Genomic DNA, 18,542 nt, shown 5'->3' with positions numbered 1-18,542 from the left:
ATAAATGAAAGATTTAAACTAAGTGTTTTTCAATCAGCATTCATGCTATGAAGCATCTATTTGTACCAAAAAGTTGCATGGGCAATAGGAAGATGGTTTCAATAGGTACAAAGGTACAGAATCCTGTATGAGAAACGTCTTTGATTATATCACTTATTAATGAGAATATTTTGCCAAGAATTTAAAAATACTTCAAAGAGCAACAGTTAAAATAAAAAAAATGGTGTGTACAGGTGATGCAGCCAGGGCTGGAGGACATACAGCACGCCTTGAACAAAGCCACACAGATGGTGGTGGATATCAGTAAAGAGGTGTACCAGTGGGGACAGGACCGGTCACGTCAGTTCCAAACAGATCACAAGGAAACCAACTCCTTTCATCCACATGGTGAGCCAGGATTTCAGTTACTTATAAACAACACCTGACAGTTATTACAAGGGTCTTCAATTCTATTTCATTTCCTTCAGGTTAGTTGGGATTTAACTAAGCACATGTACAAAATATAAAATCATATTATTATTACTATTAATCATGATCAGAAACAATCATTAAACTCTCAAACTGTTAGGTCGTTTTCACGTACGTAGTTGAAACGGGTGGAAATGTCGAACCTACACCAGGTACAGATCGGCACTGAGACTGGACTGAAATATTTGGCACAAGCAGATCAAGGGGTCCAACCATACTTGTCCTAAACTAACTTGCTGAATAGCATTAGTCTTCAGAATTTCAGTATAAAGTAGGGTCGTTGCACTCACATTTCTCATTGTGCTGTTAAGTAGGAGTGAAATGGATGGTATTTAAGTTAATTGTTTCATGCTTGACAGCAAACTCCGAAACTGTTTGAGCTTTACATATATCAGTTCCAACATCTGGTACATGTGTATTCGAGTATAACGGAATAATTCCAGACCACCTGAACCATTTCAACTAGGTAATCTGAAAGCTTTCATGGTAGCTACACTATTCAGGAAAGTATTTCCACAGGGTTCCCCCATCGCTTGGGTTAAGACTGTCCGTTTTCTTGCAAATACTTCAAATGTGACAAAAGTTTTCCATTATACAGTAGATGAAAGGATTAAGAATGAAACTTTTGATTTTTTACAGGTAAAGAAAGATTTATTGCCAAATGCAATTGATAAGATGTGATGTGATTTTAATCTTCCAACTTTTTCTGGAGGATACTGTTTGTTTTTCCTTCCAGATCCCTCGGCTTATCTGACAAAGCTGCTGCCTCCACTGCCGTTAAAGAACTATCACAAGAGTATTGCAGACAACAAGGATGTGTCGAAGTATGTAATGATGATGTCATCTGCACTCAGCACATTGAAAGCGGACATCATGGAAGCCTTGCAGAGGTACTCGGACTACGCCTTTCTTTGGGAGAAAGATCGTGAAGAGGCTGTAACAGTCAGTATCACTTTTCTAAGTATTCAGACCTCACTTGATTTATCTGGTTAAAGGATATATTGTGCTTAACTCTTTAACTGTAATTTGAAATGTTCAAAAGTCATCAAATTCCATTTCCTAAACTTTTGTTTTAATAACCAATAACCTGTGTAATAACATGCTGTAGGCATGGGGTTTCAAGTTTACAAAAATTGACTTAACAAAGTGACAAAGTCTTGTTTGTTAGCTGCAGAACAATTGAGTGATTCAGGTGTCTTGTTCAACTATTGCAGGAGTTCATAGCAGAAGATCCCATTCTGTCAGAGTACAAAGCAAAGGTGGCTATGTTCAAGAAATTAGAGGACAATATTGAAGACATCCATACTTCAGAACAAGTTGGGGCCATAGAACTCTTTACTGGTAACATTCAATACATGCAAACAAATTTAAGCAATGAATGTGATAGGAGCAAAAATCTCACCTGACTGTTAGTATCAAAGTTTCTATTTCAATTTCCTCAAGAAATAATGCCCAAAGTGTGTATTTCCCAAGACACGTCAATGTTTGTTCCAAGGGTTGTTGTACTAAGTTGAAGGAATTTCAGTTCTGTTGACTTGATACAGGTATGTAGAAGATATTTAGAATTTTAGATCAATAAACATAATGCTGTTAGTTTTCTCACTTTAGTATTAATATAATAACAGTTGAGGTTTACCTACATTATATAGCGACAGTTAAGTGTACATTTATCATATTGTAGAGCCTCTTAAGCTGGCCCTGCGAGTAGAAATCAAGGCATGGAAGCTGCTGTTTGGAAAAGAACTCAACCGAAAGTATCGTAGTAAAATGGAGGAAGTCATCAACTTCATAGATGATTATAGCAAACGCTTGGCTCGTCCAATCAGAGATCTTGAAGATGTAAGGGAAGCCATGGCAGCTCTGACTGACATCAGAGAAAACACCATACAGATAGATATGACACTAGGGCCAGTGGAGGTAAGATAAGAGACATCTGGCACTGGTGGCTCAAAAGTTAACCTGAACAAACAGGAGTATCAAAGGCAAAATTAATACTCTAAATATATCAATCTGACCTGTCTCAACAAACCACAGCTGTGAAGTGATAAAATGTGTTCCAGTTATTTTTAGTTCACATCTGAAAAATTTCACTAACCATTGGTTATCTTTAACCAGCCTTGCACAATTTGGCATGTCACCTTTATTGTTTCATTAAAGGTCAAACAAGACTTGTAGGTATATCAACGTTGTAACATTGCAGGAGGAATACATGTACGTGTTGACTGCTGTTTAGAAGAACAGTAGTTGTTTTGAAACATTCTGTTTATTCTGAAAGCAAATCCTTGATATCTTTACAAAATACTTTCACAACTTTGTTAGGAGTGTTAGGTTATTATGTCAATGTAAGCTAGTCGTGGCAGTTAATGATTTTAAGGCTTCTCTGGCATGGCCGATGATGTATGTAGAAATAAACAATAAATTGCTAAGGAAATACTAAGTAACATTTTCAGCCCAGCATCATCAGATTAGTATTGTCAAATCAACATTCATCTCTTGTATAAGACAAATAAAATATGTAGGTGTGTTGTATGAAACATCAAGAGTTTTGTGGTTTTCTCAAACTTGATGTGTAGGTTCACTTGGTTGTCTGGAGACCATCTTGAATTTTGACAGTGGAAGTTTGTTATTCCAATAAAGGTAGAGAAAAGATCACTAAAGATAATTCAATGGTGGATGCCATGTCCCTCTGGGATCTCTTGTATAAGACAAATAAAATATGCATCAAGAGTTTTGCTCCTATGCTGCATGACTTTGAAGTGACCATTCCAAAAGAGGAGACAGACAAAGTGGATTCTGTTAGATATTCCTTCCACAAACTCATTGCCAGCTCAGTAAGTTGTAGCTTTCATGCTTATTTTTTGTTGTTCCTATATAATTGCAACTCATTGGTTATAGAAAAAAAGGGGTTGAGCTGAAATGCTTTTTTTCATAAAGCTAGTTAATGTATCTGTTAGATCAGACGTAATATATAGATAGAATGGTGACTTGTCAGTTTTGAACTTTATGATAATTATGAAGTAATATTAGTATTTACTGAATCATTCTTATAGAAAGAGTACATGACATTGCTGAAGGAATTTTTCACTGATTTGGTAAGGATAAGAATGTTGTCTGAATGAGCAGATAATTGTGATTTCATGAGTTGATTTTCAGAATCATGTGCAAGATGAGCTTGTCAGTGTTCAGCCAGGCTTCAAGAGTGAGTTACTTGTGTCTGTCGAAGTCTTTCATAAAGATGTTGCAGACTTTGGACTCAATTATGACACTGTAGGTATTCATCATGTTCACTGAAAGTTGTGGTCACATAGTAGTATAGTGCTTTATTACTACTGTGTATTCATATCAGATACAGATTGTGTCCTAAGTTAATTTTCATTTGATATATCTTATATATTATTTTAGTACCCGTAGTTACAGTTTTTTCAAAATATGATGTTGTGAAATAAGTTTCTTTGATTTAAAGTAAGATTAATAATTATCTTATTGGTAAAAAATTGGATTCCTGAAATGGAAAGTTACAGTTTGATGGAAAAAATGATGCACATTTTTTTTTTTTTTTTTTTGTAGGATGGTCCTATGTGTGAGGGTATCACACCTACTGAAGCTAATGACAGATTGCAGGCTTTCCAGGTAAGCAGACTGACTTGTTTCTTTCCTGTCTATATATGTATAGTTAAGAGTGTGAAAATAGAAAAATAAATGTAGGTGCATTTCAATTATCCATAAAGGAAATGCCATGATAGAATGCTTGCAAACACGGTTATAAGATTCTTTGTCTTGTTTTTGGTGCAATTACTAAAACAGTGATAATGTTATTATGAAGCATTTTATGTTAAATATTTCAATTTTTTGCTATAAACTCTAAAACTACACAACAATAATTTCCCCCTCCCTCCCTCAAATTTCTATGTAGGTTCATCTTGGTCCCTTTTGCTTTGTCTGATTTTAGGACTGATTGGAATACAACATGGTGCTTAGTTGTGCCTATTTGACTCGGAGACTAATCAGAAAAATTGATTTTTACGACGAAAGTCATTGCTATTTCTTGAGAAGGACTAGACAGATCTTTCTCAACTTTCATTTTGGTTCCTGTAGGTCCCTGGTTGTGCTATTTTGATCTTTGGACTTATCAGAAAAACACAAAATGACTGATAGATTGCTGTCATGGATTTTCACAGTGATAAATTGCTATTGCTTGAGAAATTCAAGATGGATTTTTCTCAAATTTTATGTGCACGTTTCCCTTTGTCCTGAGTTGTTTTCCTTTTAATAATGATATCATATTACGTTTACAGAGTCAGTTTGATGAACTGTATAACAAGTACGGTATCTACAGTGCTGGAGAACAGTTGTTTGGTTTAACAGTGACAGAGTATCCCAGTCTGATGAGGATCCGTAAGGAGCTTGGCCTGTTACAGAAGCTTTACAGCCTCTACAGTACTGTGATGTCTGTCATCAATGGCTATTTCGACATCCTGTGGACAGAAGTGGACATTGACAAGATCAATGGAGAACTCAGTGATCTGCAAAACAGGTAGAATATCATTTGATTAGCATAATATGATATTGTTTAGAGAGATGTGATCTTGTTAACAGAGATTTGCCTGATATAACAATGACCAGTATTCTTAATTAATTTGTATTGAATTTGTTAGCAGTGAGTTAAGTGTTAAGATTCAGTGTTTTGATGTTAATATTTGTTCCAGTTCAAGCACTTTACATTGTAAAGCTTTTGAATTGGAAGATATGAAGGATATAGATTCATTTTATCTGCTTTTTTGTCAATATAGATGTCGACGACTACCGAAAGCATTAAAAGAGTGGCAAGCCTTTCTGGAGCTTAAGAAAAAGATTGACGACTTCAGTGAATCCTGTCCTCTTCTAGAACTTATGTCAAACAAGGCAATGAAGGAGCGCCACTGGGACCGTATTGCCAAGCTCACTGGGCACACATTTGACTTTGACTCAGAAAATTTCACGCTCCGGGACATAATGAAAGCACCTCTTCTCAAGTACAAGGAAGATATTGAGGTATCAGCTTCATTTACACTGGATGTATTCTAAAGTAGCTGTTAATGAGATTGTATTTTGTGTTTTTATATCCTAAGCAGTGACACAATTATTTATATTATTTCTGACTATTTTTGATTTTCCTATTTTTTGCTTCTTAGAAAGAAAGATACAGTTTTAAGTGAAATGCAAAAAAGTATTAAGATGGTATGTCTCCAAATTACTTGTGTCTCAGTATTTAAGTGAGGAAACATTTTGGGGTTGCTTACTTGAAGTTGAACAAAATAAGTTTTTATGCTCCCCGAGGGAGAGCTTATAGTCGTTGCATTGTCTGTCCGTCCATTTGTACATCCATCGTAATTTTGTCACGAGCATAACTTAAAAAAATCTGTAAGAGGTATCAACATCAGCATCAACTTCAAAGGTAGGTAGATCTCAACCAGGAGGAGTGCAGTGCAGAAGAACCATCACGCTTTTTATGATGTAGGAGTTATTGCCCTTTGTTATTTTTTTCATACTTAAATTTTGTCAAGAGCATTAAACTAAAACTATAAGAGGTATCAACATGAAACCTCATAGGTAGATTGATCTCAACAAGAAGGAGGGCAGTACACAAGAACCATCACTCTCTTATTACCCTTTGTTATTTTTCATGCTTTAATTTTGTCTCATTCAGGTAGTATAAGTCATTTCTGATGGCCCTTGTGTTAAAACTTAAATTATTTTACAGGATGTCAGTATCTCTGCTGTAAACTAGATTACAGGATGTCAGTATCTCTGCTTTAAATTATATTACAGGATGTCAGTATCTCTGCTTTAAATTATATTATAGGATGTCAGTATCTCTGCTGTAAATTATATTATAGGATGTCAGTATCTCTGCTTTAAATTATATTACAGGATGTCTGTATCTCTGCTTTAAATTATATTACAGGATGTCTGTATCTCTGCTGTAGATGAAACTTCATAATTTCTGTATCTCTGATATAAATTATATTACAGGATGTCAGTATCTCTGCTGTAAATTATATTATAGAATGTCTGTATCTCTGCTTTAAATTATATTACAGGATGTCTGTATCTCTGCTTTAAATTATATTACAGGATGTCTGTATCTCTGCTTTAAATTATACTACAGGATGTCAGTATCTCTGCTGTAAACTAGATTACAGGATGTCAGTATCTCTGCTGTAAACTAGATTACACGATGTCTATATATCTGCTTTAAATTATATTACAGGATGTCTGTATCTCTGATGTAAATTATATTACAGGATGTCAGTATCTCTGCTGTAAACTAGATAACATGATGTCTGTATATCTGCTTTACATTATATAACAGGATGTCATTATCTCTGCTGTAAATGAAACTTCAAGATATCTGTATCTCAGCTGTAAACTAGATTACATGATGTCTGTATCTCTGATATAAATTATATTACAGGATGTCTGTATCTCTGCTGTAAATTATGTTACAGGATGTCTGTATCGCTGATGTAAATTATATTATAGAATGTCTGTATCTCTGCTGTAAATTATATTACAGGATGTCAGTATCGCTGATGTTAATTATATTATAGAATGTCAGTATCTCTGCTGTAGATTATATTATAGGATGTCTGTATCTCTGATGTAAATTATATTATAGGATGTCTGTATCTCTGATGTAAATTATATTATATAATGTCTGTATCTCTGCTGTAAATTATATTATAGGATGTCTGTATCTCTGCTGTAAATTATATTATAGGATGTCTGTATCTCTGCTGTAGATGAAACTTCATAATGTCTGTATCTCTGATGTAAATTATGTTATAGGATGTCTGTATCTCTGCTGTAAATTATGTTACAGGATGTCTGTATCTCTGCTGTAAATTATATTACAGGATGTCTGTATCTCTGATGTAAATTATATTACAGGATGTTTGTATCTCTGCTGTTAAAGAAAAAGACATAGAAGCTAAACTCACTGTTGTTATTGCTGACTGGAATGGGCGGATACTGAGCTTCTCCAATTTCAAGGCTCGTGGAGAGCTGCTGTTGAAAGGTGGTGAGACTGCTGAAATTATTGCCATGCTGGAGGACAGCCTTATGATTCTCAGTTCTCTTCTCAGCAACAGGTCAGTTCTTTCAGGAAACAAGGCCATAATTATAGTAATCACACAGTCCATGTAACTGTCCATCATTTCTGCAGTCCTTGGAAATTGCTGGGCAAATCTTCATAATACTTTACTTACTATGCCTAGATGTAAACAACACCATTCTGATTCAAAAAGTTCAGGTCACCTTATTATGACACTGGTCACTATACCTAGGTTTTGGATTGGTGTGGTGATTCATTAGTAACATTTTTCTTATCTCACAATTTTCTCCAAGCATTACAATGGATGTTTATAGACAGACTGTGCCCTTACTGTCAGTGTTTTACTCCATCCCAGGTATTGAATTGTTTTCTCCAAGCATTACAATGGATGTTTATAGACAGACTGTGCCCTTACTGTCAGTGTTTTACTCCTGCCCAGTTATTGAATTTTTTTCTTCAAGCATTACAATGGATGTTTATAGACAGACTGTGCCCTCACTGTCAGTGTTTTACTCCTGACCAGGTATTGAATTGTTTTCTCCAAGCATTACAATGGATGTTTATAGACAGACTGTGCCCTCACTGTCAGTGTTTTACTCCTGACCAGGTATTGAATTGTTTTCTCCAAGCATTACAATGGATGTTTATAGACAGACTGTGCCCTCACTGTCTGTGTTTTACTCCTGACCAGGTATTGAATTGTTTTCTCAGCACTCTTCGTGCCACCTGTATGCTATACTATAAGGTCCCCATCAGACTAAATTGTGTTAATGGGCAAAGATCAATTATACATTCCTTTTTGTGGTTTTGAAGTCTGCCACACAATATGTCTTGTTACTTCTTTATCCAGACATGCTTTACATAAGAACAACTTTCAGGGAGAGGTGAACTCTAGTTTCTCCTAATAATCAAAAACCTATAATCACTTTCATGTTTATTTAAGATGGTCAGGACATTTGCACTTTCATGTCATAGCTTCTTTAAAAAATAACTGCTGTAACAATTGGCACTGAATTCAGTCACATGATGAGACTTGTTGTGATATTTTCATATGATGTAAGATAATTCCAGTGAAGACTTGAGTTTTCCTATACAGGTACAATGCCCCATTTAAAAAAACTATACAAGAGTGGGTGGCCAAGCTGTCCAACACCAATGACATTCTAGAGAATTGGCTCATTGTACAGAACCTGTGGGTGTACCTGGAGGCTGTGTTTGTGGGAGGAGATATTGCCAAACAACTCCCACAGGTCTGTACTTCTTCAATATTGTATTACTTTGTGATGTACTTGAATTAAAGTTGAAGACTATTAGTAGACACTGTTTGAAAAGCACCTTTTGATTCAAATTCTGTATAATAATTAATAAAGTGTTTGTTGATAAAAAAATATATTGCTGCTAATTTCGCTCCTCATTATGTGATATTTTCACACAACCCCATTACATTCTTCTTTTAAGTCACAACTCTTCAAAACTGAGTAAATTAATGTGTATTTGTGGCAAAAGAATAGAAATTTTAAGTCCTTTTTTCAAACATACAAAACTTTGGGTATGTATAATGTAATATAATTATAAATGAATGTAATAATTGTAAATATAACTTGTAAGACAATAAATCACTTTACTTTCAGGAAGCAAAACGATTCCAGAACATTGACAAGTCCTGGGTGAAGATCATGCTACGTGCACATGAGGTCACCAATGTAGTGCAATGCTGTGTAGGGGATGAGACTTTGGGTCAGCTGTTACCTCATCTATTGGAACAGTTGGAGCTCTGTCAGAAATCTCTCACAGGGTTTGTATTGTTAGTCAGAAATCTCTCACAGGGTTTGTATTGTTTGTCAGAAATCTCTCACTGGTTTTGTATTGTTTGTCAGAAATCTCTCATAGGGTTTGTATTGTTTGTCAGAAATCTCTCACAGGGTTTGTATTGTTTGTCAGAAATCTCTCACTGGTTTGTCAGAAATCTCTCATCGGGTTTGTATTTTTTGTCAGAAATCTCTCACTGGGGTTGTATTGTCTGTCAGAAATCTCTCACAGGGTTTGTATTGTCTGTCAGAAATCTCTCACTGGGTTTGTATTGTCTGTCAGAAATCTCTCACAGGGTTTGTATCTGTTTGTATTGTTTGTCAGAAATCTCTTACTGGGTTTGTATTTTTTGTCAGAAATCTCTCATCAGGTTATGTATTGTCTGTCAGAAATCTCTCATAGGATTTGCATTGTGTGTCAGAAATCTCTCATAGGGTTGTATTGTGTGTCAGAAATCTCTCATCGGGTTTGTATTGTTAGTCAGAAATCTCTCATCGGGTTTGTATTGTTTGTCAGAAATCTCTCACAGGGTTTGTATTTTTTGTCAGAAATCTCTCATCGGGTTTGTATTGTTTGTCAGAAATCTCTTACTGGGTTTGTATTTTTTGTCAGAAATCTCTCATCAGGTATGTATTGTCTGTCAGAACTCTCTCATAGGATTTGCATTGTGTGTCTCTTCATAGGTTTATTGTGTGTCATAATCTCTCAGTGAAGAAATCTCTCAGTGGCTTTTTTAATGTCTGTCTGAACTATCTCACTGGATCTCATTCGGTTTGTATAATCAGTGAAGAATTTCAGAGCTCACAATAGGTTTGTAATTTTTATGGTTATCAGAAATCTCTTGTTTACCTACATTTTTAAAGATTTCTCTCTTTCAGTTTGTAATTTATGACTTAATTCTCTCTCATTAATTTCATAATGTGTCAGATTTTTCCCACATTCAAGTCATAAATGTGTGTGTATTCTATGTTGCTTAGTTCATAATGTCTATCTAGATTTTCTCTCACTCAGATTGTAATGAGTGTCAGAATTCTCTCTCTCAGCTCGTTGTAATGTGTGTCGGAACTTTATGTAATTTAGTTTATACTCTCTGTTAGAATTGAACTTTTGACATGTTTTGCCAGGCAGGTCTTTCAGTGTACTAGGAATGGTGTTATGTCTTGTATAATGATTTACGGGAGGGTTTTTTTTTTCCATACAAAAATTTGTTTGTACATTGCTTGTATGGGGCAAAAATTGTTTGGTTTTTGTACATTGCACTTTGTATGAGGCAATGGACTAACTGGGGTTTTTCGTTATGCTTTGAGTTATCAAAATTAAATTTAGTATATGGCTTCTTGTTGGAAGGGTACAGATTAAATTTGATTTTGGGCTGTCTGTGACCATTCTTGGCAGAGTAATGCCCCTTTGAACTTAGAAAATTCTCTTGGAATATTGTTTTCCAGATTTTTTTGGTTATTCTTTGAGCTATTGAAATGAAATTTGGTATATGGCTTCTTGTTGGAACAGTACAGACTAAGTTCGATTCCTGGCTTTCTGTAAACATTCTTGGCAGAGTTATACCCCTTTGGACTTAGAAAATTCTCTGGGAATATTGTTTTCTGGACTTTTTTTGGTTATGCTTTGAGTTATAGAAATGAAATTTGGTATATGGCTTCTTGTTGGAAAGGTACAGATTAGTTTTGACATCCAGTTTGATCTCTGGGTGACCGTAACACTTTATGCAGGCAACACATACAGTTCCGAGGAACTCTTGTTCTATTACAGGTATTTGGAGAAAAAGAGATTAGTGTTCCCGAGATTTTTCTTCATATCTGACCCAGCTTTGTTGGAAATTCTTGGACAGGCCAGTGATTCCCACACAATCCAGGTATGAAAAATTGACAGGTACTTCAAGATTACTGATATGTAGTGTCTCATTGACATGTCCCGTGTAACATTGTTTTATTTAGACAGATGAAATTGTAGCACACTGAATTCATCACAAATTGTCAGCAGCAAATAAACTTTATCTCTTGTTTTTTATGTATATGTAAGATTTGATTTTTCTTTAGATATAAAACTTATTTTGACCATATCAGATATTTTGAATAGTATCATATATCTAAATTCTGTTTAAGAAGCCTATGTGTGTTTTGTATGAAATGATATACAGCATTAAGAGCATGAAAACCATATGTTCTTTGTTGTTGTAGGCTCATTTGCTGGGAATATTTGAGAATGTTAACGAAGTGGAGTTCCATGAAAAGGATTATGATAGAATGATTGCTGTAATTTCAAGGGAAGGAGAAAAGATTATGGTAAGTGACAGTCATTATATATGTCCTTAGATGTAGTCATGGATAACACACTAGTGCATCAGTTTGTTTAAAAACATTCTTTTATACATTTTTGATAACAGTATATTGAGTTAAAATCAAGTGGAGAAATGTATTCATATTATGATAATTGAAATTATCTTCAAAGAAGATGAAAAATTACAATAAGAAATCAGCAATTTTTATGCCTTGGCACTTTATGGGGACTATAGAGTTACTCATGTCGGTCCATTATGAATCAATGTCATATCACAAGAACCTCATAAGATTTGGTTTATATGTACCCCCTAATATCATAACATCAAGTTCTATAATACTTGATGTGATTCTGGTTTACATTGGGGACATCCATGTTTACCTGCTAAATTTAACAGCAAAGAGTGTGAGGCATCTGGTAGATTAGATCTGATGGCAGTGAAAAAGCCTATTGGATGATTGTTTACAAGGAATACAACAACTAAAAAAATAAAACAATAGTAAATGAAAAATGAGCAGACCACAGAAAGGAAATAAAAAAGCATAGCAGTGTCAATTTTCTGAAGATTCTTCTTGAAAAGATGTATATATATATAATGATCATATTTAAACTGTTATGTTGACAGTTGGAGTCAGAGATCAGTGCCAAGGGAAATGTGGAGATGTGGCTGGGAGAACTACTCTATCAACAACAGAGGTCTTTACATGGGGTCATCAGGGATGCATTCCGCAATATCAACACCCCAGAGTTTGAACTATTGGGATTCCTCGCCAACTTTCCTGCTCAGGTTTGTTTAAAGAATTAATGTGTCTGTTGGTTAAGTAGGCATGGCAAGTGATAACAACAGTGGAAATCCAGTGTGAATTGGTCATGTGACAGTTATTACATGGAATTTTTTTTAAGTACCATTAACAGTAGGTAGAAAAATTGGCTGTAAGATTTGTCTAGAGATGACAGCATTTGATGGTAAAAATCTCTCTTTGTTTAAATTTAGGTTGGGTTATTAGGCATCCAGATGATATGGACCAGAGATGCAGAAGTTGCACTGCAGCATGCACGCAGTGACAAGAAGATCATGCAAACAACGAACCAGCGCTTCCTTGATATGCTCAACAAGCTGATTGAGCAGACCACACATGACCTCACCAAGGTTGAAAGAGTCAAGTACGAAACACTTGTCACAATTCACGTCCACCAGCGTGACATATTTGATGACTTGGTGAGTTTTACTCGATTGTGGTATTTCATTTCAGTAATAATTACCATAACTTTAGTATGCAAATACAGTACCTACACCCATCTTTGTATCCCAACAACAAAAGATTCAAAAGAAAAACAATTCCGCCCTCCCTACGATCCATGAGCCATCACGGCAGGAACGCAGAGTGATCTCCCTTTCTCTTACCTTTATGGCAGCCGATGAGTGCGGAGGTGTCTGAGCTAAGTGCTTTTCTTACTCCTTCTCTTCGTACTGCCATATATTTTTACTCTATTAGTAGTCTATAAACCCATCTCCCAACTTATATTGTGAAATTAAGTATTGTCATTTGTTTATTTTGACCGTATTTCCAGCCGTTTTTTCCTCCACGTATTCGAGTGCGTGACTACTTGTCTCGTTGCTCGGATTTGCGTGAAGTTGAAATTGTTTTCTTGCTGCTTTGTCGGCCGTTTCGTACGACCGTTTTCTTTTTTTTGCAGTACAATCTTGCTGCGTACAGTAGGCTTTATGCTCTCGTTCGTAGTTTTTTGATTGTTAGAAACCTTTTTGTCCTTGTTTTCATTGTTACAATTTTTATTGTTTCGATGATGGATAATAGTGCCGGGTTTACGTCGGGGGTCAGCACATGGATGTTCCTATTTCTATAGATAATGGGAACCCCATGATACCTGTCCCATTTGCCGACCTTGCAGCCAGACCTCGCTATGTGAACTTTGTTTGCACATGGAGTCTGCTGCTTAGGCTCCCATGCCTTTCCAGCTAACTTGCCGCCGGAAGAGGGATTCGTCCTCTTCTTCCGGTAAGGGAAGTAAGCTTTTTAAGACCTCCTCCTCAGGTTCTGAACCAGTAGGTTTTTTGGGCGTTCCTGCTGGGGGTGCTCTCGTTCCACCGAGCTCCGCCCTTCAGCAGGGGGTGGCTCCCCCTGTCCAGGTGCGTCCTGGAGTAGGGGGGCAGCCCGACCCTGACTCGGCGCAGTCAAGGGTCGAATTGACCGGTAGTTCTCGATAGCCAGCGGTGTAACCGTCGGAAAGGGACTTCCGGTCGAGGTCTCTGATTCCTTCAGGGACCTCGGCGCGCCAGGTGGCTTCGTTGGTGGGGGCCGCTTTGACTCCGGAACTGTGCCTTCGGGTATAGGGTCAGGGGCCACAGACTTTTTGTCAGGATTGTCTGTGGCTACGGGGATTAGTGACACTTGAGTTCACTAATCCTGGTGTCAGCGCGGGGTCTGTTTTCCCACCCTCACAGGCTTCTGGCTCTGGGACTTTCCGTCCCAGTCCAGATTTCCCAGTCCAGATTTCCCAGTGCAGGGTTTCCCAGGGGGTTTTCCCCCAAGGGTTTGGGGCTTCAGTCCAGGAGTCCGGTTTCCGGTCTCCCTTTCCCCCGGGCTCAGGGAGCAGGGGTGCCTGCGGGCACTTATTCCTGGGTTGCCCAGGCCAAAATGCGGATGGTTTTGGGTACCAACAGTTACTCAGCAGTTACGGGCTTAGTCCGTACATGTCTGGGTTTCCACCTGGTGGGAGTGGCGGTTCATCCTGGTCCTTTGAACAGGGTATCCAGCCCCAGACTCAGGCAGGCCATCTTGGCCAGTTCTGGGGTCACTCCCGGGCCGCTGGACCGTTCCCATTCCCTCAGGGGTTTGGGTTTTACCCCATGGGTCTTCACTCGTGGAACCCATAGGGGTTGGTCTCTCCTCTAGGAGATGTTATAGCAGTGCGGAATCCCCCCAATGTACTTCTGGGGCCTTGTTGGCTGGTCCTATAAAGGTTTGCCAGACCTTAAGGACTTCCGCCTCCAGCGCGGACCCGTCGGTCTCCTGTTCCCAGGGGTCGGCTTCGGGTCTCCGACCCAAGCCTACAGCTACGGCTGTTGGTCGCACTGCGTCTAAACGCCATATAGAGGAGTTCCCCTCTCCGGAGATGGCTCCTCTGGCGGCCCCTGTTCCTCCCAAGGGGACTTCGGTCTCTATTGAGGAGGAGATGGACATCGAGGGTGCGGGCTCGGCAGAGGAAGACAATGTCTTTCATCTTTCTCCTGGGCCAAGAGGGTTCACAAGGGGAAGATGGCCCTGAGACTGCTGAAGCCGAGGCTCAGCATGTGCTTTCGGGGATGCGGGTCCTTCGGGCCAACATCTCCCAGATTCTCAGGGCGGAGGTTTGCCCACCGCCTCAGCATCGTCGGTGCCTGAATCCACCATCCTTCTGGGTTCCCTGGTGGCTCCTTGGGCTTCCGTTCGCTCAGATCGGTCTCTGCCAGAAGGCAATATCATGTCTTCGGTTCTGGCCACGGCCCGGGCTCCGGTTTTAGAGAAGGACTCCTTCTCTACCCGCATTCCTGGGTTTGTCGGTCTGCAGCTCAGTGTTGGTGAATTGTCGGAGGCTTCAGCTTCCGACTATGCCACACATGACGGGCAGCTGGCCTCTCAACCAGCACAGCTGGAGTTGAGACAGCTGGCTGCCTGGCCCGGCAAATCAGTGGACCAGGTGGTGCTCGATCCCAAAGAGCACCACAGGATGGAGAGAATGTTGCACCTCTCCATCCAAGTTCTGTCATACATAGACTTCCTGACAGTTTGTCTATACAGGGTATCCGATTGGCCTGAGTGTCGGTTATCCGAGACAGAACAGCCGACATACAGGACACGGCAGCCTTGCAGGTTTCTCTGCTCGTCAATGCCGTGTTGGCTAGGCAGTTTTCAGTTCTGAAATTCCGCCCAGTCCAGTAACCCTACCGTTTCCGCTTGTTGAATGCCCCCTTCTAGGGCTCTACCCTGTTCAGGGGAGCTCTTCCTTGGGTTCAGAAGGATATGAAGGAGGACTCGGTCGCCTCAGCACTTCTGGTGAAGAGGTTTCAGGCTGAGAAGGCCAGTGCCTCGCAGGGGTCAGTGCCTCAGAAGAAGAAGGCGAAGTCTTCGGCTGCTCAGTTTTCTGCACAGCCCAAGTCCCAGCCTCACTTCAACGGCAACAAGGGGAAGGGTAGGAAGGGTAAGAAACCTCCTGGGGGCAAGAAGAAGGGTTCCTGACTATTTCTGCTTCTTGGCCGCGAAAGGCGAAGGGTATGGCCGGGTGGACGGTAGTTCTCCTGTCCCGGGCTCATGTCCTTCTCCCGCAGGCTCAGGCTCCGAGTGGGCAGACGATTTGCTGGTCTGGCAGGGGCTTGATCTGCCCCATCCGGAACTCCCTGTGGGCGGACGTCTCTCTGCTTTCCTTTCCCAGTGGCAGGATATTACAGATGACGCTTGGGCTTTTGTCGGTGGTCAGGGAGGGTCTAGGTATTCCCCTTCTTCAGGATTCGTCCCTCGCCTCCCGGCCGTTTTTGTTTCTTTCCTCCTCCGGGGGATTCGGAAAGGGCACGTGTGCTCCAGGAGGAAGTAGGGACCATGCTGCCAAGGCAGCGATGCCCTTGGGGCTCAGGACAGCTCCTTTGGTGTTTACCAAGTTGCTGCTGGTGATTTCCTTCACTCACGCAGAATGGATGTCCACATCTATTTCGACGACTCCCTCATGCCTCTTTTGGTGTGGGAATCGTTAGTGAAGGACACTCGTCTGGTCCTGAAACTTTTGCTCAGAGTCGGCTTCATTCCTTCCAGAGAGAAGTCAGAGGTTCCTTCATCTTAGGACTTCGTCTTCCTGGGGAACCATTTTGACATGGTTCGGGGCTTAGCCCTTCCACCTCTGGAGAAGTTCGAGAAGGTCAGGGCTCTGGCTCTGACTTTCATCGCTTGGTCGCTTGTCCAGGTATATTGGTTCCTCAGTTTTCTGGGGTATCTCAATTCCTTGGCAGATGTGGTCCCCCTAGGGAGGATTCACATCGGACCTCTCCAGATGTTCCTCCTGTCTGACTGGGTTCCGCCATCCAGGAGGCCTGGATCCCGCTTACCCAGTCGGTCAGGGAGTTCTCTTGCTGGTGGACCATTCAGGAGAACGTTTTCCACGGGGTACCTCTGATCAAGCCTATCCCGTCTATGATCCTGTTCATGGACGCGTTCATAACAGCTTACCTCGATGGCCAATGCCGCTCAGGGGAGTGGTCTGGTGAACAGCTCTCGGAGCACATCAGTGTACTCGATATGAGACTGTTCATTTGGCTCTGCAGTCCTTTAGGGGTATCCTGCAGTCCAAAGTGTGGCTACCGACAACAGTTGTCACGTATCTGGAGAGACAGGGGCCACCAGGTCTCATGTCCTGTGTGCCCTCTCCATCCACATCCTTCTTCTCTGCCAGGACATGCAGTTGACCATAGCAGTCAAGCATCTTTCTGGCAGGCTGAGTGTGTTGGTGGACACTCTCCAGGCGCCACCAGCCGGTGTTGACGGAATGGCAGCTGTGTCCCTTGATTTTCAAGGGGAATTGTCAGGCATGGGACAGACCTATTATAGACCTGTTTGCCACTTCCCTGAACAACCAGCTGCTAACCTTCGTCTCCTCGGTCCCGGACCTTAAGGCGTGGGCTGTGGACGCCCTTTCTCTGGAATAGGAAGGGACGTATGCATATGCATTCCCTCCCTTCAACCTGGTGGGCAGGGTGCTACAGAAGTTCTGGAAGCATCACTGCTCCTTACTTCTGAGAGCCCCTCTGTGGCCGAGGCAAGCTTGGTTTCAGGAGCTCTTGTCGTTTCTGGTGGAGGAGCCCTTGGCTCTCACCACCAGAACGAATCTCCTTCGCCAGCCTTGGCCCAGAACGACACACTCTTGACCAGAGATCCTCCACCTTCACGCGTTGAGGCTATCTCTGGAAGCCATGCCAAGGCAGGCTTTTCTCAAGAGGTGTCGGATTTCTTTGAGCAATCAATCAGGGCTTCCTCTTCTGCCGTCTACCAGTCACGTTGGATGATCTTCTGTGATTGGTGTGTCGGCAAGGAAGCTTATTCATTCAAAGCCTCTACATTTGATTGCGGACTTCCTAATCTCTCTGTTTAGGTACCGCTATCTGGCACCTGGCACTATTGATGGCTATCGGACAGCTATTGCCAGAGTTCTTGCTCGTTATGGCAGGAAGGAGATAGGTTAGTCCTCCTCTCTTTCTGCCCTAATCAGAGGCTTTGCTCTGGATAGTTGTTTTTAGCGAAGAATCAGGTTCTGGGGTTCTCGCACAATCCCATTAGGCTCTCGATCCTGTCTGCTTTGCCCATCAAACAGGGACAACGAGATATCTCCTCCCAGTCGGTTTCCAGGTGGGTTTGCCAGGTGATTTAGTATGCTTACGAGCATTTTGATGATCTGGCTAGGGCGAGAGCGAAAGCGCGGTCTCACGAGGTCAGGGCCCTTGCTTCATCCTGGGCCCTTCGTTCAATGGGTCCTCCTTTCAGGAGGTCATGTCTGCAGCATTCTGGCAGGGCAGGGATACCTTCACAGATTTTTATCTGCGATCCCTAGCTTCCCACTCAGAAGGCCTGTATTCATTGAGACCTTTGGTGGTGGCAACAGTGGCTGGGCCTCCTCGTTAGCCTTGGGCCATGTCTTTCCGTACGATGGCATGTGGGTACACATGCTCTTTCACAGAGAGGTCCCTTCCTTCACTTTGGCACTGTGTTCTCCCTCCCTACTAGTTTGGTTGTGCTGAAGGGGCTGCCTGGCTTCTAGTCACCACTACGGTAAGACGAATTCGCATACTTAAGTTATGGTAATTATTACTGAAATGAAATTGAGGTTTTTTTTAATG

The 18,542-nt window shown here is 40.7% G+C and overlaps 1 protein-coding gene across 1 annotated transcript in view; it reads left to right on the top strand.

The window, feature by feature from the left end:
- LOC132565053 (dynein axonemal heavy chain 8-like) overlaps positions 1-18,542 on the top strand; it is an 86,380-nt gene that overhangs the window by 22,825 nt on the left and 45,013 nt on the right. The window contains 16 exon segments of the mRNA XM_060229659.1: positions 234-438; positions 1,241-1,410; positions 1,683-1,809; positions 2,150-2,385; positions 3,195-3,299; positions 3,622-3,735; positions 4,036-4,098; positions 4,764-5,002; positions 5,259-5,499; positions 7,399-7,598; positions 8,658-8,811; positions 9,193-9,356; positions 11,138-11,240; positions 11,566-11,670; positions 12,291-12,452; positions 12,660-12,884. Of these exon segments, the coding sequence (XP_060085642.1) occupies positions 234-438; positions 1,241-1,410; positions 1,683-1,809; positions 2,150-2,385; positions 3,195-3,299; positions 3,622-3,735; positions 4,036-4,098; positions 4,764-5,002; positions 5,259-5,499; positions 7,399-7,598; positions 8,658-8,811; positions 9,193-9,356; positions 11,138-11,240; positions 11,566-11,670; positions 12,291-12,452; positions 12,660-12,884 (2,613 nt within the window).

This window comes from Ylistrum balloti, unplaced genomic scaffold (assembly GCF_031769215.1).
Source record: "Ylistrum balloti isolate Yb309-2 unplaced genomic scaffold, AGI_CSIRO_Ybal_v1 Utg369688, whole genome shotgun sequence".
Taxonomy (NCBI): Eukaryota; Metazoa; Mollusca; class Bivalvia; order Pectinida; family Pectinidae; genus Ylistrum; species Ylistrum balloti.
The sequence above is the reverse complement of the archived record's forward strand: the minus strand, read 5'-3'. Positions and strand labels throughout refer to the sequence as shown.